We start from the raw sequence: 20,997 nt of genomic DNA, 5'->3' as shown, positions 1-20,997 counted from the left end.
TCACCGAGACAGAGGAAATAATAAATATCTATATTTCATATCTTCCACTTCCCACTTCTCATAGAGTAGAATTATGAATAATAATAGTAACATTTATTCTCATAGTTTACGAGAGTGACACTTGAAAATATCAAACCTAAATATTTTTAAGTTTCGTCAAACTGTCATGTTTGAATGACATTTCTTTAATATTATCATTTATAATTGATATACATATCTCTATAAATTTTATTTTAACTGATATTATCATCAGTGGAAATTTATGTATCAGTTTCGCGAGTCATTTTACCTTACCAACTTTTTGTCCTTAAAAGTCAATTGATCTTAAACTAGAATTCTTATTATTGATATCATCTTAATCATTTTCAACCGTGATCCAAAAATTCAAATGTTGGACAGTTTTGCTCTAAATCACTCCAACCGTGGACTAAAAAGTGATCCAAATTTGGATCAATAAATAGTACAAGTCCAAATTTGGATCACTATTATTCACTGATTCAAATCTTTTTAACATTAAAATATTATTACTTTTACTATTTGATAATTTTGTTAATGTTATTAAAAATAGATTAATTAAGATTAGAATATAATTAAAACAACAATTAATTATAACTTAAAATTTCAACAATTTATTAATCCCTACAGAAAAATCAAAGATAAATATTGCCCATCTTGAAATTTTTTTTTTTTTTTTTTAACGTAGGAACCCGTTGAAATACACTTATTGAGCATTTGTGGGAAAAATATACTAATTCTGAGAATTTGTATTTTAATATAATCATTAATGCTTTTAATTTATTTTTACGTACCGTTTTAACTTTTTCGAATTATTTTGTAATATTTTATCTTTGTCTAGTCGTTAATTGTATTATTATAATTAATGATGAAATTAGTTAATATTTTTTAAAATATTTAAAATCAAAGTATATGAATATTATAAGGATGAGTGAATTTGGACCTATATTTGGATCACATGGTTGGAATAAAATTTGGATCTCACCCTGAATTTGGATCATTTAGTGATCCAAATTTGGATCTATGGTTGGAGTTGGTCTTAGATAACTACACAGCAGTAACCACAAACTTATACAACAATTTCATTTTATAAGTATATTACGAGTTAGTATATTGTTTTTTATTTATGGTATATATTTTATATTATAAAGTTATTATTATTTTACTAAAAAATCAAATTTTCCGAATATCCGCGGCGACCCCCGTTCAGGGCGGGGATCGGAGTAGAAAAGAATCCTCATTCGGGGTTGGGGTACCGGTATTGAATTCGAGGGCGGAGATAGCATTTTCCCCGATCCCAAAGTGCCCTCATACTCATCCCTAATTACATCTTCTAATTCACTGATTACATAAATTTCTTTACAACTCCCACTTTTTTCACATATTTAAATATTATTTGAATTCCAACTCCTCTTGCCAACATATTACTAGTGATAACACATGTCACTTTTATCTTTCTGCAAGAGATTAAACTTCCAAGTATATAAATTCACAAAACCTTAATCGCTTTTCTTAAGATCAATGGAATTGGCACTAGACTATAATTTTGTATCCCAAACGATTAAACACTTCAAAAGAAGAAAAAAGAAACTAAAAATTCCGAAAGTTTAAAGAATAAGGGAGTGCATAGGATATATGTTAGGGGCGATACATGGGATATATTTATATGTAAGAACCCGTGTTAGACCCCCTGTTGTTGACCCTCGCTATTTTTCTCCATCAGTGGGGATAGGTCTTTACCAAGGATGAGTTATGAGTTCGTTCCTTTCTATGATTATCTTCGATTTCCTTACTGAAGGGACTCAAGTGGATATACCATGATGTATGCTTTTTTCAGATTATATAATTATTGTCTCTGAGTCAAGGTAACCGGTGAACGAGAAACTACAACAATAGATAGTTTTGTTATTTGAAAACTGAGTATTTATGGTGTAATTTTAGCACTCAACCTAACAAGGAGAGATAAATGTTTGTATTGGCGAACGAGTTCTTTGTCCAAAATATAATTTCAAAAATCTAGGTTCAATTATTCAAAAGGAAGGGAAGATAAATGATGATGTCGTTTATCATATTAAGTCAGGATGGTTCAAAACGAGCGCGGCTATATAAGTATTATTTAAAGGAGGATTCTATTAAATTAAAAGGTAATTCTGTTATCCTGCATTTCGGCCAGTTTTGCTTTATGTGTCAGAATGATGGCAATAAAGAAGGTCCACGAACAAAAATTAGAGGTAGCAGAAATGAGGATGTTAAGATGGATTTGTGGACATGCTATGTTTCATAGATTGTCGATTATTTTCTTTCGTAATCAATTACGTGTTGCCTCTTCCAAATAAAAAAAAGAAGGCAAATTATGGTGGTTTAGTCATGTTTGAAGAAGAAGAGTGTTTGTCCTTGTTAGAAAGATTGGGAGTTTGGTGATTTCAGGGTCGAGGAGGAGGGGGAGACAAATAATGACTTGAGAAGAGCTACTTATAATAGATATGAGGAATTTTAACCTTGCAGGAGACATGATATTAGATAGGAGTGCGTGGAAGTGCTGTATTTAAGTGATGAATTAGAATACTAGATAGTGTAATTAGGTTATTTGTTTGGAGAGTCTGATATTGTCTTGTTATATGTGTTAAGGTTTGTCCCCAATATGCATGACTGTTAGGATGACTTTGTAGATGATACTTGTTATTGCTAATGAATAATACTATTAACAATTTTGTGATAAATGAAGAAAAAAAATCATGTATTTTTTTTAATACACACCATATATATATATATATATATATATATATATATATATATGTTGCATTATTATAATCGTTTTAAGCATTTGTGTGATAATAATGTAGCGTATATAGTTTTATTATACAAATTGTTGATATGTGTTTTTCTCTAAGTTTTCTGGTGTATGAGTATTTTTTCTTTCTTTCTTTAGTATTGGAGCCATTAATCGTGCTAATTCATGATTATAATCTCCTACTAATTAAGTGAGAAGGATTTCGCATTAAAGTTATCATTAGTATATTGTCAAGCACAATTACCGACGGAGGAATTAACATTATTAGTAAATATCATGTGAAGTGAAGAATCATTCGCTCATGTATGTCTTGCTTACTTTTAAATTATATGATCAATTTATGTGTTTATGCATATATGTTATATATCTTATTTTATAATAATATTATAATTCACACTCTTTAGTCTTTACATGTTTGGGCACGCACACACATAAGCTGAGTTTTTTTTTCTAGAAACAACCTCTTCATTGATCTGTTTACTGAGTGGAAGGCCGTACATCTCAACCCCAACCTCGCTTTAAGCAGGATATATTGGATATATTAGTTGTTTTGATGGAGAATACTCCTCCGTCACACTTATTTTTATACACTAATGTATAGTTTTTTTACGGGTATCTATAAACTATATATAGTTGCACAATTTAATATTTAGAAAATTTATTTTTAAATAAAAATAAAAATTTTATTTTAAAAGAGAATTTAAAATAATTTATTAAATTATATTTTAATACTTGCTGAGAAAAAGCGGTAACCCGATTAGGATTTTCCGTCAGGTGGGAATTTTATCTCACCTTGCAATCTTAAAAATTTTGTTTTTGTATTTTTTTGAATATCTCCGATCACAGAAAACTCATAATTAAAAAGTGAGCTGCCATATCAAAACTAAAAAATATAGTCGATCTCTTAAAAAAAGCACACTCCAACCATACCCAACCCTTATGTATAATTTTAACCAATCCTATCGAACCTCCACAAGCCTGTAAGCACAATCATTTATTACCATATTGAGCTAATATTCTATTTTAAAATTTTAAAATATTAATAACATATTATTTTTAAATTTTAGTCAACCAATATAGTCAATATCATTGAAGCACAATGTCCTACAATTTGAGTAAATTTTATAAAAAGTGAGCTGCCATATCAAAACTAAAAAATATAGCCGATCTCTTAAAAAAAGCACACTCCAACCATACCCAACCCTTATGTATAATTTTAACCAATCCTATCGAACCTCCACAGGCCTGTAAGCACAATCATTTATTACCATATTTAGCTAATATTCTATTTTAAAATTTTAAAATATTAATAACATATTATTTTTAAATTTTAGTCAACCAATATAGTCAATATCATTGAAGCACAATGTCCTACAATTTGAGTAAATTTTATAAAAAGTGAGCTGCCATATCAAAACTAAAAAATATAGCCGATCTCTTAAAAAAAGCACACTCCAACCATACCCAACCCTTATGTATAATTTTAACCAATCCTATCGAACCTCCACAGGCCTGTAAGCACAATCATTTATTACCATATTGAGCTAATATTCTATTTTAAAATTTTAAAATATTAATAACATATTATTTTTAAATTTTAGTCAACCAATATAGTCAATATCATTGAAGCACAATGTCCTACAATTTGAGTAAATTTTATAAAATGCCATCTAATTTAGTCAAACTCATTGGAGATGATTTCAGATTACTGAGAGTAAAAAGTTGCACTCAGATTTGTATTGTTTTAATTAAGAAACTTGCAAGTTTTAAAAAGCTTTTACACTTTGCACCCGATCAAGCAATCTTCCATGTTCATTCCAGCTTTTACCTTCTTTTAAAAGGAGAATATTATGTCATGCATCATGCAAATATGAAATATGGAGCAGAGGACACGTAAAGCACATATTATTATCTAAGCTAAAGAAAACTAATAGAACTACAGAGTTTCAAGTCAGAAATTGATTTAGATACTCAAGTTCCATGTTCTTTGGTTAGTAATGACATAGGTACATGAACCGTGGCTACATTTTAGTGGCCATACATTAAAAATGAGATACTCCAGATCGAATTGGATGGCTTGACTTTGTAGCCGGGAAATTTCTTACACCACCTTTCAGCACAATAGACTCCCCAAGGACTAGGCATCCTTGTCTAGATTCAACCATGCCATCTCCTCGTAATTTCATCTTTAATTTTTAGCTATTTTCACACCGCCCATGTTAGGGTAGGGTGTTGATGGCTGAAAAAGACTACGTCAACTGATGTTTATTTTGATTATTTTTACAAATCAATATTTTGACTAAAATTTATCCGACTTAAATAAGAAATTTTTTGGAACTTTTTATATCTATTTAAAAAATTAGTATTATACATTTAATAGGTCTCAGCACAACAAAACAGGGTATTTACGACGGAACACATTCGCGCCTCAACTTACGAAAGTATAGGTAAGACATAACTAGAAGTCGGGTCATTTTTACAACTCTTGGTACACATTAGCTGATCAATAATTCTTAAATACGAAATAATCTAAAAAAGGTTACAATACTAGGCTAATTTTTTTTTAGTTTTATTTATTTGTATAAATTTTCAAATATAATATACTAAGTTTCAAAAAAATACATAAATATATGTATTTTATGAAATAAGTGAACTATATCTCCAAATATGAAAACGGCCGAGGCTTCATATCCGGACCATTTTTTATTATTTTTTATTTAAGAAATCAATTTAAATAAGGAACTTACGACGAAACATTTATGCCGTCGTAAGTTTGGAATATAAAAACGACACTGTACTCAGAATAATAAAACAATGAATTTACGACAGTTTTGTGTTCCGTCATAATAATTTACGACGGATTGTAGATTGTCCGTAAAGACTTGGTTATTAGTCTGTGCAACCAATATAATTATAATGATGAAAAGAAAAACAACACATTATATTTAGTATTTTGCATATATATTGCGAAACACTGTTAGAATGAAAATCAGACAATATATATGGAGCATATATTTCTTTGATAAAATATCTAATGATTGATCTTTTCTTAGTTGAACTGATTGTTATCATCAACTAAAATCTTCTTCGCAATGGCGTTGAATTTATAGAAAGCCTGTTGATTAATCTAACAATTTCCCATAGCATAACAGGAACATGACATTTGTAATTTGTTGGGCCAACATCTAATTGTGACAAAATGGTCGGAAGCTATAGTTTCTTATAAATATGTGAAACTGTGAACGGCTATAGTCTTTTATTAATAATACAACTTATGCAATTTTCAAATGTTAATAACCATAAATTGCAGAAATTATATAAATACGGGCTTATCTGGTTTTTACACAATATGAAAGTACTAGTTGATGTGTTTTTTTCCTTCATAAAAGTACTAGTTGATGTTGACTAAGCATCAAGAGAGAAAATAACAAAAATATTAATTGCTGAAAGTTGGATAGTTAACAAGGTAAGTGATAAATAAACGTTAAAGAAAATATTAGTTTTTTGATTTTTCTTCTCACGAAACACTGATGTGTTATGAGGGAATAGTATCAAGCTAACATGAATTTATTTTGACCATCGTAAAAAATAGTCATTTTTTAGAAGTGTATTACGAATCGATGTTCGTGTGTGCTCGTATATATATATTAGATATTCGAATATTATAAATTCCAATATTGTGAAATTTTGTTCGTCTATAAATATATCTCAAATCTAACGAATCTTAATTCGTATAAGTATAAATCACAAAACTTTAGTTCATGTTAATATATTTCGAATAATAAGAATCGTTGTATATAATTTATTCGAAACAAGAAATCTTTTTTTATTAGAGATATGAGATGAAGAGCTTTCACAAAAAGTAAATCTATGAAAATAACAAGATTTTTTATAAATAGAATGGTGGGTTAAGACACAGATTTGAAGCTAAAATATAAATAGATACGAGGACAATCAAAATATTCGTCGGTAAAATTCGTCGGATGTTCGACCAGATTATGGCTTTATGGCGGAACTTAAGTAGCCTTTCGAGAGACCGACAATAAGTGGTGGATGAGTTTGAGTGGTGAGAGATAGCTTGATTGGATGAACTAAACTTGTATATTTCAAATCTTGTGTATATATAAAAATATGTGTGTAAGATGGAAGTTTTATTGAAGAAATATCTCTAGAGATTGTTTGTGAAAGTGATGTGACTTAATGAGAGCCAAGTTCGTGTTAGATAGAAAATTTAAGCGCATCCCAAAAATTTCAGCTGAATAAAATATATATTAAACAATATATACGTCTCAGTTTAGCAATAAATTACGTATAGAGTATCGTTCAATAAATATGATGAATTTTAGAAAATCCTCAACAAATGTAACTAAAAATATGACAAATTTTCAAATGTTGTAAAATGAATCCTGTAAAATTTTGTGATTTTTAGTGAACTTCTTCTAAATTTTTATATTAGTTAAGATGTTGATGAAAATCATAATATTACATATGAATTGAGGTCAATATCCTAAATATACGATTAATTATCAAATTTAATTACAAAGAAATAGTTATTCATTATCAATGTATTAAAAATGAAGTTTATTACATATATGCGTAAACTTGTATGAGACAAACATTACACAAGCAATAAACTCATTAAATTATAATTTAGTCACGAGAATAAATTATATGGTAACATTCTCAAAAAAAAAATTATATGGTAAAGAATAATCACAATAATATAGTTTGGCATGTTTTTCTTTATACTTTTAAATATATATAATTGAAATTTTCAAAGATAATAGAACATAAATTATTTAATCCAACAACAAAAATATTAATCAGAGCATCAGATGAATGCAGAGCTCGTTTTAATAAAAGATTTGTCTAGTGTGTGCCCATGGGCATATGCTAATAGTGGAAATTTTTGCATTTAGATCATTTTGATTGGTGTGTTTGGTGTAAATTTCCGCATTTAAGATGTGTTCATGAACACCTTATAGAAAAACCGTTTAATAAATGAGCGAATTTGAAAACAGGGTCACACGACTGGCGATGAGGGAGTTGCAAAGTTTGAAAGACCCGAAGACAGAATATACTTTTCGGTTTTTCTATGGTGTGCCCATGGGCACACATTAAGCACTAACTCCTATGAGTTTGGTGTATTTTTATTGGTCATCTAATCATAAATAAGGATGGCCCCTCTGCATATGTATTAAGTCCACCAATCAAAATCCACCAAATTTATCAAATTTAATGCTTAATGTGTGCCCATGGGCACACACTAGAAAGACCCTATACTTTTCCGCGATAATGAGTCTACAGATGGTAATAATAAGAAAAGTATATTCGTATCATTACATCATTTTCATCATAGCAGTAATAATTTACTTATATTTAACGCAAAAGTGTAAAGAAGATGAACAAGGTGAATAGGTGAGACTGTAAATATTCATGACGCCTTGCGTAAAACTCCTCCGCTCTCGCCGTCCCCTCACATTCATTTGGTAGAAACCCATTTGCCTATATATCTATAAAGAGACAAGGCAGAGGGGAAAAAACTAAGCTTTCGAATCTTGTCTTAATTACTTGTTTTTGGAGTATTAGTGTGTCTTGTCTTCTATTCTTTATCACCCCACCTTTCAACTCTGGGAGAGAAAGGGGGAGAGAGAGGGGGAGGGAGAGAGATCTGGATCTTTAGTGTTTTAAGGGTCTTGCTGCTGCTGCTTCTTCTTCACTTGAGGAGGTGGGGTTAGAGTGAAGAAGATAAGAGAGTGAAATGGAGGGGGAGAAGAAGCCTGCAGTGTCTGATGTGGGAGCCTGGGCTATGAACATCATTAGTTCTGTTGGAATTATTATGGCCAACAAGCAACTCATGTCTTCTGGTGGCTATGGCTTCACCTTTGGTTTGTTTCTTGACTTCTATGTTTCTGTCATTGCTTTTTTTTTTTTTTTTTTTTTTATAATTTACTTAGCTTTTCGTTTCGGATCGTGTAATTTGCATTTTGATTTATTGTGTTAATTCAGTTGTCCGTGGCTTTGTGATGAATTTGTTAGAATTAGCTTTACTTTGGACTGCTGCTCTGTAATTGATAATGATTCATTTAATTCTGCTATGCTTGAATATGGCATGGCAAATGATGACACTCTAATTCTGCTTTGTACTTCTTGCGTGTTGGGATTCCTGTCTGATTATCTTTTGCAAATATAATTTGGTCATTTTTCTTTTGTAACCAAGTAATTTACTCACACTCTTGCTACAAATTGGAGGCTAAGATCTGATTCTTTTCGATATATACCTGTGTCATTGTGTGAACATGGGGTCTTACTGAAAGAAGGGAAGTTTCTTCAATTTTCACCAGTTAATTGCAATTATGATTCGGATCTACCACTTTGATGAAAGTTTTAACAGCTTCCATCTTGGCATTATTATACTCTGCTAACCTTTTTTGGTTTGTTACTGCTTTGGCAATGTATAAGGCTGCATGTTTGGATTGGTTGCTCCATCAGTTTGTAGTAATTTGAGCCCAATGACAAAGTTATGCTTAATTGTCTGACTGATTGTATACTATTCTTTTATCATATACTTCACTTGTTAGTCTATTCAAGTGATATATGTTAGATGAAGTAAGAGTCCATGCCAGAACTTGGCATTGAAGAGACAAGTTATGTATAAAGGATCTGCATACTTCTTAATGTCACAAAATTCCCCATAACTGTATTGCAGTTTGTCATTTGGGTTTTTATTAATTTCTATGTTCTCCCTTGTATTTTTAGTAGGAGGTTTTAATATAATGAAACAACTCAACATCCAACTTCTTAATACTTTAATTCACTTTTTTGCAGCAACAACATTAACTGGCTGCCACTTCTTGGTAACTGCACTTGTTGGAGCTGTGTCAAATGCTTCGGGTCTCTCTGCCTCGAAACATGTTCCTCTGTGGGAACTACTCTGGTTTTCAGTTGTTGCGAACATGTCTATCACCGGCATGAACTTTAGTCTTATGCTAAACTCCGTTGGATTTTACCAAGTATGGTTTCTCCTAAAGCAAGTTGCATGTGGTTTTCCTTTTCATATATGTTCATCATAACTGCCTGTATATTAATTGATTTTTCCCTTCTTTTCTGTTTTCACCCAAAATAGATCAATTATGTTATGCTGATCTTCAGCTTTTCTTTTTGAGTAAATTTGTTCTTGGAAGATCATTTGTCTGCTATAATTCGTTATATGTTTTTAAGATTTGTTATGAATTCAGTGTATGTATGTAGGATAGTAAACTGTGCAATGTACAAGATGTTCATATTTATTTGTAAAGTAACATAAATGATATATGAAAATGCTGTACAGAGTACACATGCAAAAAGGGCATGTAACAACCTTATAATTTAAGCTAGAAACCTAATATTGAATTTGTTACTCTGATTTTATTATTGCCAAGGTAAGGATACCACTAACATGTTAAACGAGTAGATTCAAAGGATCAAAATGTTGAAAAGTTTGATTCGAAACTAGGATAAATTAGTTAGCTACACGGTACTTGGCTGAATAAAGAGTTGTTTAGAGGTTCCTATTGAGGTTCTAAGGAAAAATTACACATCAATAACAATTCCAGGTGTTGGAACACCCATATGCATGTCTTTATCAATTTAGTAGGTATTTTTTTTAATATTATGTTTTTAACTTACATGTGGTGGCGGAAAAGCACATGCTGATTTTGTATAAGTATCACAGGTTCAGATTTTAATTACATGGCTTTAGTACATAGTTCTTTCAGTTTTTTATGTTGTGTGCAATTACTCGTATAATGTTGCAATTAGCTGACACTGATTGCTTTTGGGCAGATCTCAAAACTGAGTATGATACCTGTAGTCTGCATTATGGAATGGATTCTTCATAATAAGAGTTACAGAAGGGAGGTCAAATTGGCAGTTGTGGTGGTGGTTATAGGCGTGGGCGTCTGCACAGTAACTGATGTCAAAGTCAATGCCAAAGGTTTCATATGTGCTTGTGTAGCAGTCCTGTCAACATCATTGCAACAAATTGTGAGTACATTGTCCCTCTTCACATGTATGCATATATGAATACAAGTGATTTTGATTCTGCCGTACAGCTTCTTTTTTTATGTGAAGATTTCCCCCCTTAAAGTCTGTGATGGTTTAAAGAATAAAGGTTGGCATTAGTAATGAAATTTCTATTTGCTCACTCATTTGGTGTACATGAGGACCTTATTCTTTTGTCTGTACTAAACAGTTTCTGGATAAAAAATATGCATAATAAAGGTTATTTGTTCTTGGACATCCAAATTTTTAACAGTAACATTCCCGAATAAAATTAATGATGTTATTGTCTTAACCCCATGTGGTTTTAGATACTATACACCTAATTACCCACTAGAAAACAATACACCAAGTTGCATAATTTTGGAATATCTGTTCACATAACATCTACAGAAGCTCTCAAAAATTAAATCACTTACTTGGCTGTGCTAGAAAACCGAATTCACTCTCTTATTCTTGCCTATCAACAACTATGTCAAGCTTACTATGACTATATCTTGTATCTACCTGATTGACTCCCCTATTTATTAGAATCAGAAATTTGGAAGTTCACCGTAAAGTCTTAAAGTAAAAGATTTTGTGATAGTTGTTTCTTGTGGGGATGTGACGAAGTGAAACGTTGAAGGTAGATAGGTACGAGTTTGCATTGGAATATATATATATTTTCACATCAACAGTTCATGATAAATTTTTTGGCAAGATCAATATTAGAGATATTATTCTATATGCCAAAAATATCTAAGAATCTTGTAAAATGTCTTCTGACTACCAATTATCTTGCGATCACTGATGAACATGTAGTATATGGTGGTTGCATTGTTGTCTTGAGAACAAGACTTTTACCTGTCCAGATTACTGATATGATAATATGATGCAGTCTATAGGTTCTCTCCAAAAGAAGTACTCAATTGGATCATTCGAATTGTTAAGCAAGACAGCTCCAATTCAGGCCATCTCTCTCCTAGTCTTTGGTCCCTTTGTTGACTACTCTCTCAGTGGAAATTCTATACTGAAATACTCCATGTCTTATGGCTTTGTTGTAAGTGGTGCTATCTTTGATATATTTGTTCCTGTCAACATGTGTATACTGCCTCTACTGAGTTGTCCTAATGTAGTGGATTGAATCTTGAACCTTTTGTGCAGTTATTTTTACTTCTTTCATGCTCCCTAGCAGTCTTCTGCAATATCAGCCAGTATCTCTGTATTGGGCGCTTTTCAGCAGTCTCCTTCCAGGTTTTAGGCCACATGAAAACAGTATGTGTCCTGACCTTGGGCTGGGTTCTATTTGATTCAGCGCTGACATTCAAGAATATTATGGGGATGATGATTGCCATTGCTGGAATGATAATATATAGTTGGGCTGTTGAGCTTGACAAACAGGCCAATGCAAAGTTAATGTCCCATGTAAAACACAGTATGACAGAAGAGGAATTTAGACTATTAAAGGAAGGAGTGGATCACACACCTCTGAAGGATACTGACGTAGAGGATTCAAAAGTGTAAGTTAAAGTTCATACCAGCAGTCGGAAACATGCTGTTTGTGCCATATTTATCCATCTGTTTGTAGTTTTTTTGCCTCCATTGTATCTCACATACCTCATCTAAAGCATAGAAATACATTCACCTGTAAAACACCAGTTCCTTATTTATTCAATTTTTGTTGTGAATTCGAAAGAACAGTTCTTCTATAGTGGATTTTGGCAGGATCTATGTAACTTAAATATATTACTGGAATTTTAGTCTATTCAAAATTTCTACTGTTTTCTGCTGTAGGGTCATTATCTGTGTCATATTTTAGCACTTTTGTTAAATCCCATTTTTGGGGATTTGGCCTGCACTGGATCAGTGAGAGAGATTCTTATTTTTAACAATTGAGGCCCTGCACATGGTCCTGAGTTTGCAGGAGATTAAAAAACAATCGAGCTTTAATAAATACACTGTCACAGGCTGGATGGATGCTCCAGAAAACCTTATAAAATGAGTCAATGACTGTCTCTAGTGTTTGATAGCAACACCCTTTTATTTAAGATAATGTGATTTATAAATGAATTGGATTTCCACAAAGCAGAATTAGTGCAGAATGGGTTGGGCGTGGTTTGAACTAAACTTGCTTCATCTTTTTTTTTTTTTTGCAGAAAAGTGAGTTGATCCAAGTTTTCGGAAGAGTTCGATTCAAACATTAAACTTAAACTGGATTGAGCTTGAGTACCTGAAACAAACTTGTATATACAGACCAGTGAGTTGATCCAAAATTTTGGAAGTGCTCAATTCAAGCACTAAAATGGACTGAGTTTGACTAACTGAAACTTGTATATCTGTTTGACACATAGTATTACTGTATTAGTATTCAGAGTGCTCTTCGTATGAATATCCGTACTATTCTTTTGTGAGACTTAGCGACTTAGCAACTTGGATGGTTCATATTTGACATTTGACCAGACAAATCGTTTGTGTCGTGTACTTTTGTGTTTCATATACTTGGATGTTTGACATGAAACGATACGAATTGAATTCGTTTGTTTCGCGTACTTTCATGTTTCGTGGACTTAGATGTTTGATATGAAAACGATACGAATTGAATTCGTGTATCTAAAAATCTAAAGACGAACATGAAGAGTCAAACACAACAAAATATGGACACGAATGGAATGCCATGGATGCGTCCTTCTGGCACTGAAGAAATGGGTGTGAATTGTATATTAAACATGTAGGGAAGGTGTTGGCATGGTGTAAAGTGTTGCCAGCTATAAAGAGACACGTGGTATGGACGAGGATTCGACTTGGAGCTGGTGCATGCGGTGGGAGAATCAATTTATTCCAAGTCATAAAGAATAAGCAACTCAAAATATGCAATTTATACATGGAGTGAAGTCGTGATACTAGGTTCTTTGATCATAACAGTGTAATATTATTCTGGGAATAAGTAGTTGTTTAAATCGGTGTAACAATGATGAGAAGGAGAAGCTAATCATTGTTAGTTGTTTAGTGCTCTGGATATATGAGGTTCCAGTAATGTGAACTGAATGTATTTGCTGCATTGCACTATTCATTATTTGGCAAGGGTACCGGTTCCTAGCAGTCGATTGTGAGGGACATGTTAAGTAACATATTGGTTTCTAGACGTTGAACGAATATTCGACGGCCATGATTATCACATTCTTTTTAACATGTTCAACGTTTTTCAACCGCTGGACGGGGAAAATGACCCCTTTCAGCGCTAGACGAGTCCCCATCGAGCGGGCGCTCGACATGTTAAAATTTTGTTATAATCCTGGCCGCTGGATCTAGAAACCAGCATGTTACTTAACCTGTCCCTGGCAGTCGACTGCCACAGATCGGGACCCGTTTGGCAAAGTTTCTCAGATAGAAATCTTATCACTTGTTATGCAACATCAGTTCCAAGATTGTTTCATTATTCTCATGAACTCGAAAGAACTATTTTGAGGCGGATATCTGCAAGATTGTTTCATTATTCTCATGAATGCTGCACAAAACCTTATATGCTGCAATTCGGAGATAGCATTATCATTGTATATCTGTCGGATAAATCTGTAATTTATTTCTAGTCTAGAAAGTCAGAAGAGTACAAAAGTATCATAAAATGTAAACATAGAGGACTAATGGATATTGTCGATATTGCATTATAATTTAGCCTGTGGTAGGATTTACAACAGAATTCTAGCTAACAGAGAAAAATGTGTAATGGAAGAAACTGAAATGGTGAGATGTAATGTAGAGGTTGCACTTAAAATTGGTCAATCCCAACAAATATACATGTATGAATAGCTAATCTTTTTTCTATACTTTGTAACTTCATATTGATGAGATGAATGGCTTCCTTAGCTAGATTTAGAGAAGTTAGAAATGAGATCAGGAAGATCCATGTAGTGTGCACTAGGATTTCTTCCATCCAGTTGCTCAACAAGGTATCGAAAAAGATGAATGTCACAAGCTATTCTGAGGGCTCCTTGATAAGAATATCCATACTCTTCTCCGGTGTGACTAAGCAACTTCTCCATCAATGGATGGTTCAAATAATGAGCTTCCATCTCCACCACCTCCTCGTCGCTCTTCGCTTTGCCCACCACTACACGAATCCGTCCTTCTGGAACTGATGACTGCACCTCCGAAGGAAAGACTAAACTCCTCTTTCCACACATTAAAAGCTTTCTTAGCACTGCAAAACCGCGGCCCATTATTCTTGATCTGTCTCTGAATTTGGCCGCAAAAGTGCTGATATATAGTAGAATTAGCTTTGGTAGCTCTCGGGTTTTGCTAGGTATATCAGTAAATGAGGGGTTTATGAATGTTAAAGGTACGATGAATCTCTCAAGACTTACGAGGGTGTATTCGATTTGGATTTTAATGGATTGTTTTTAGTTTATGGATTTTAATGGATTGTATGTGATTTTGATTTTGTGCGGATTCTTGATCAAATGTCACAGAGTTGATAGGATTTAAGTACAATGCTTCAAAATCCCATAGATTTTGATGAGATTTCAAAAGATTTAAAATACACTATGAAATGCCACAAAATCCATCATTTTATGAAGTCCAAAAAAATCCATCAGCATTTGAATACCATCAAATTTTAATGGATTTTAAACAATCCCAATTGAATACCATCGGATTTTAAAGCATAATTTAAAATCTCAATTGAATACCACCAGATTTTGTAGCATAATTTAAAATCCCAATCGAATACCTCAAGATTTTAATGGATTTCAAACAATCCCAATCGAATATCCTCGGATTTCATGAATGCAAAAAAATGTTTTAAAATCTCAATCCAATACACCCCTCTTAGAGAATGTTATAATGTTGAGAGAATATGTGATAGCTGAAAATTTATAGGCTATACCACTAGAAGTACATAAGAAGAAAACAACTGAAATGATTCCATAAATTCATTTAAAAATGAATAAAAAAGAAAAGGGGACTTCCTCAAATGAAAAGAGTGGCCAGCTATATGGAACGCGCAGTACGGAAAGAACATTGCGGGGATGCTGCAATTATTTGATTCAGTGTAAGCAGGAGATGGCACCGGTGGGAATTGAATTATTATTCCAAATTAGTTTCATAAGCATTTTTTTAATGTATGCAATAAAATAAGATCAAACTGTATCATTCAATTTCAGAACTTAGTTGAGTTATGTCAGAAATCTGTTGCTCTGTATGCATGTGGACTGTGGAGTCTGCATTTTATAATTAATTCAAAATCTTTTAACACGAAAACTTGGTCTTTGTTCAGTGTTCGGTGCATGGATGAAAGATGTAGCAGCAATGTGAACAGCACTAATAATACATTACACCATTTATAGCCAAACAACACTTTCAGACAGTCTAATTATTACCTCGGAATAAGAACAGTCAAAGACTCCATTTTTGTAGAGTTCTCTTGTTAAATCCCTCAGCGATCCAACTATGTTGCAGGAAATTTTTTGCCATAGCTAACTGCTTTTTTTTTTTTTTTTTTGCTAACTAATCAGCTGCACTCCCTCGCATGAATCTGTTGCCACGATACCTTGGTAGTTGTAGACTTCAATAATCTAAGGCCGATTTCTAAATGATATTAGCTTCACAAACACAATGCTGTGAAGTATCTGCTAATGTTTTATAGTGTTTACTGAAGATGTCTAATTGCATGATGTAGATGCAAAGTTCAACTTCCCAAATTCAGTTGTTCTTTCTGACCTGCATAAATAATATTCTCATGATTTAGTCGATTGTACTGAAGTCATATGTCAATTCTGATTACCCCTTGAATGAAAGTTTACTGAATATATTTGTACTCATAATGCACTGACGAACCTAAAATAACAGCATCCTCTCGCATCCATGAATAGATTACACAATTCAGATTTGCTTTAGTAGAACATATGTGCAACCAGACATAAGATAGCTGAATTCGTGTTTCCTGTGTTAGGATACTGCAAGATGCAGATTGGACCATAAGGAACGCATAAAGCAAGCTATTAGTATTATTAATTGAATGAGTTTTTAAATCAATTGACACTGATCAATTTAATTGATGAGATCAATGGCATCCATAGCAAGAGTTAGAAAAGTTGTAAATGAGATGAGGAAGATCCATGTAATGTGCACAGGGATTTCTTCCATCCAGTTGCTGAACAAGGTATCGGAAAAGATTAAGGTCACAAGCTATTCTGAGTGCTCCTTCATAAGAATATCCTTATTCTTCTCTTGTAAGACTAAGCAACTTCTCCATGGTTCATATAATTACCATCTCCACCACCAACTCCCCACTCTTAGGTTGTGTTCACTTGGATAGAATGAAATGGAGGGAGAATGGAATGAATTTTGTAATATAACATGGTGTTGGTTAAAGAAAATGTCTATAATTTACATTCCTTCGGTCATTCCATTGCTACTATTTTAACTAGAATTCTAACCCACATGTTTTGGAAAGAATGTTTTTAAATTTCTTGTGATAAAGATGGCATGTGTGATAGAATTCTAGATAAAATAGTATGAATGGAATGATTGAAGGAATGAAAATTGTATACATTTTCTTTGATCAACATCATTTTAGAGTACAAAATTCATTCCATTCTACCTCCATTCCAAAGACATTATTGAGAAAAAGATGGCTTTTCCCGGATGAAATGAAAATTGGATTCATGGAACAGGAGAAAGATTTTCCATTCCTTAGGCAGAAAGTTATGTGGCCATGAAAGGGGGGATTAAGTGGAACAGAATTTACTGGGTGGTAGAGTCGCGGAAACGCTTGTTTCTTTCATATTTTGGACCTTAGCTCCCTGGAACAATAGGCTACTGCTGAAACACGGAAGAATTGAAATATTAGATCAAAACACTCTGTATGGATGGTATGAACTACCTAAACAAGAATTCTTGAACAGCGAACAACCAGTTCATATATTCTCTAAGTGAACACAACCTTATGTTGTATTTGGTTGGGGTGAATGATTCCGGAAGGAATGGAATGAAAAATAAACTATATTATGGACAATTGTTAAGAAATTTCATTCCTTCTTCCATTCCATTTCTTACCTCATGTGCTAGATATCACATCTTAAATTTGAGATGGAATGCTTCATTCTCTTCTATTCTCAATTTCTTTACAAATCTTATCATAGCAATTTTGCACTCCCTCAAATTTTTCCAAAACTTCCTTCCTATCTATATTAGTTTCAAGTATTTTTACTCATTTCATTCCATTCCATTCTCCCAAAGCAAACACAACATTAGTCTTTCCTAGTATTCCCTGAATCCTTCCTTGTGGCTGGTGAATACGAAGGTGCAACACTGCAAGTAGTATGGACAAAACAATACAAATGATTGGACACATAAAAAATACAATTGACACAGAAATGAATAAGAACAGAAGGAAGACTTTTTCGAGTAATGAACGAGTAGAATTAAAGAAGAATGAGTGTGAATTGTATATTAAACAAGGAAGGAAGGTGTTGGCATGGTGTAAAGTGTAGCCAGCTATCAGAAACACGTAGTATGGACGACGATTCGACATGGAGATGGTTCAATTATTAATACTAGAGCTAAAAAAACTCGTCAGTTCTGCGGTGGGAGAATCAAATTATTCCGAGTTGTAAGAAGTATGCAATTTATAAATATAGATGCAATAAACTAAACACAGACTGAGTTCGTGATCTTAGTTCTTTGATTAGAGCAGGGTTATATAAAATGGGCAGCGCTCAACTGAAGTACAGAATCTCCAAGTTAATCATTTTTTTAGTTGTTTAATGCACTGGATCGGATAAAAGAGGTATCAATAATGTGAACTGGTTGTAAACTGCAGTGCACTTTCCATTATTTGGCAAAGTTTTCAAAACAGAGAATATTAGCACCTGTTAATCATCACTGCTTCGTAGATTATTTCGTTTGTCTTGTGAATTGGAAAGACCAGTTCTTGGTAGATATCAGTGTGATGTATGAAGCTAAAACATTCAGTTGTTTTGATTGATTTTCGTGTAATTAGACTTGTAAGAACATATCCAACAAATTACGCTAATTTGACGTAACTTTTACATCCATTTGGTGTAAAAATCACACCAAATTTTGAAGTATTTCCAAACGATCTTTGCTGATGCCTTTTTATTTTGTTGCTCTTAACAACCAAATAATTGTTTCTTCAAAGATGGGTTTCGCGTCACGGATTCTTGAACGCGAAAAGGATCCATTAATCACTTCTTAAAAAATTGAACGAGTCCGAAAGCATCATGGAGGGCAAGAAAAGTTCATAAACCACCGAGGCACGAGCCACCCAATAAGCAAGCTATTACAGCGAGCGGCTGGACTGGAGCAGTATGACACCAAAACTCACGTTAAAAGAATTCTTTCTCATTTTAAAAGGAATATTCTTATTATTTTTCATATTTTTTTATCAATATACTTGTACTAAATTACAAGTTATTCATAAAACAAATGCAAAATATATGTATAAGTAAATAAATTATAGTCTTATTTTTAGTTTATGATTTTAGTTTATCTTTACCTTCTATAAAATGTACCACAGTTATACCATAGTAACAGGGTGGTGGCCAAACGAGACGGACGTGATGAGGCGAGACGAGTCGGAGGCGAGACGAGTTGATTGAAGGTGGACTCGGGGACGTCTCGTCCCAGGCTGGCGAGGCGAGGCGAGGCGAGCCGAATCATACAATACTAAACTCGTGTCCAACTCGCGAGTTTGGCGAGTTGGGCGAGTTATATATAATTTTTTTTAAATGTTTGGGATTGCAGCAGAGTCCAAGGCCCAGGCGGCCAACTCGTCTCGTGACGAGTTTACTTAAGCGGTAGGTAATAGGCAACAGCACAATGTCACAAATTATTTTTTTTTTGTTGTTGTCATATATTCTTTTTTTTTATTTTCGTTAATTTGGCAAGTATATTAAGTAGTTTGAATATTTCTAAATAGAAATAATTATAATTAGAAATGAAAATAGATAACATATAATAAAATATAATATAGTTATATAAATAAAAATATATTATAAATGACAAACGCACCTTTGATTCATCAAAAAATAAAACATATCTTATCAAAAAAGTCTATACATACATGCTTTTGACTATCTATTCTACGTACACTGCTAATCAAAAAGCCTCACCAGGAGGTGGGACCCAGACTTCACCACTCATCACTCCTCAGTCATCATTTGTGTAGTTACCCAGACAGAATGAGAGGGAGGTGTGAGAGACAGGGAGGGGGGTCGGGGTTTATATGGAAGTAGAGCAGACTCGCGTCTCCACGAGACGAGCCGAGACGTCTCGGCGAGTCGAGCCGAGACCTGCGAGACGAGTTGAGCGGCCGAGACGAAGCGATAGCCGTGACGAACGTCCGTGCCGAGGCGTACCGAGCCCGAGTTGTGATATTCAATCCCGTGAACGCCTCGTATAGTTTACCGAGCCGAGCCGAGTTGAACTCGTCTCGTTACGATACCGTTTTTATGCGAGTTTTTATGCGAGTCGAGATGAGTCGAGCCGTTTGAGCTCGTTCGTTTGGCCACCTCAACAGCTACAGTTGATCAAAAAAAAAAACACAGCTACAGTTTTTTCTAAAATGAGTTCAACAACCAGAAGCACTTCATATACAAATGATGAAGATGTACATCTGTGTAATGTTTATTTACATATAGGAGGTATATATCAATCGAAGTATACGAATTTAAGGTCGTGCGTATCTAAATTACTAGTTATTGTCACGTGAATGAATTTTTCTTAAAAGTTGATAAGATTCAAATTGTACTGAATTAGTAAATTAAGTTAAAATTATGTAATAAGAAAAAAAAATGGTAAAAGAATGTATAATTAATTGAGGCACAGGAGGAATGATTTGTTTTTTTCATGAGAAGAGAATGATAGAATTGGAATTTCAAAAATTCTAGAAATTGCACCAAATTTCGGTGCTCACCAATTTTGGTATAATTTTTGGTATCACACCAAAATTTTGTGACTTTAAGAATTTGGTTGGATATGACGGTTGAAGATGGTCCAAGAACAATGCATTTTATGAACAATACATGTACTTGAATGATTTTTGACTTGAAGTTAAAAATTAAATTCTATTCACATGTATAATTTATAAATTTATTTTATTCATATATTTCAATACATCATGATACAAGAAAATTAGTCCAACAGATATTAAA

The 20,997-nt window shown here is 33.1% G+C and overlaps 1 protein-coding gene across 1 annotated transcript; it reads left to right on the top strand.

Moving 5' to 3' along the window:
* The first annotated feature begins 8,213 nt into the window (after positions 1-8,213).
* Positions 8,214-12,624, top strand: LOC108219849 (UDP-rhamnose/UDP-galactose transporter 1). The gene is made up of 5 exons (XM_017393396.2): positions 8,214-8,694; positions 9,635-9,819; positions 10,631-10,831; positions 11,724-11,885; positions 11,990-12,624. The coding sequence occupies exons 1-5, from the start codon at positions 8,568-8,570 to the stop codon at positions 12,347-12,349; spliced, it is 1,035 nt and encodes a 344-aa protein (XP_017248885.1). The 5' UTR covers positions 8,214-8,567; the 3' UTR covers positions 12,350-12,624.
* The last annotated feature ends 8,373 nt before the right edge of the window (positions 12,625-20,997 follow it).

The sequence above is a fragment of the Daucus carota genome, chromosome 5 (assembly GCF_001625215.2).
Source record: "Daucus carota subsp. sativus chromosome 5, DH1 v3.0, whole genome shotgun sequence".
NCBI classification, from domain to species: Eukaryota; Viridiplantae; Streptophyta; class Magnoliopsida; order Apiales; family Apiaceae; genus Daucus; species Daucus carota.
This window is presented reverse-complemented; position numbering and strand designations above follow the sequence as displayed.

Excerpts from the sequence above, each read along its gene's own strand:
- LOC108219849 (XM_017393396.2), top strand. The coding sequence starts at position 8,568 with ATGGAGGGGGAGAAGAAGCCTGCAGTGTCTGATGTGGGAGCCTGGGCT. Across the intron at positions 9,820-10,630 it reads ACTCCGTTGGATTTTACCAA|ATCTCAAAACTGAGTATGAT; the intron begins GTATGGTTTCTC and ends GCTTTTGGGCAG. Across the intron at positions 11,886-11,989 it reads CCATGTCTTATGGCTTTGTT|TTATTTTTACTTCTTTCATG; the intron begins GTAAGTGGTGCT and ends CCTTTTGTGCAG.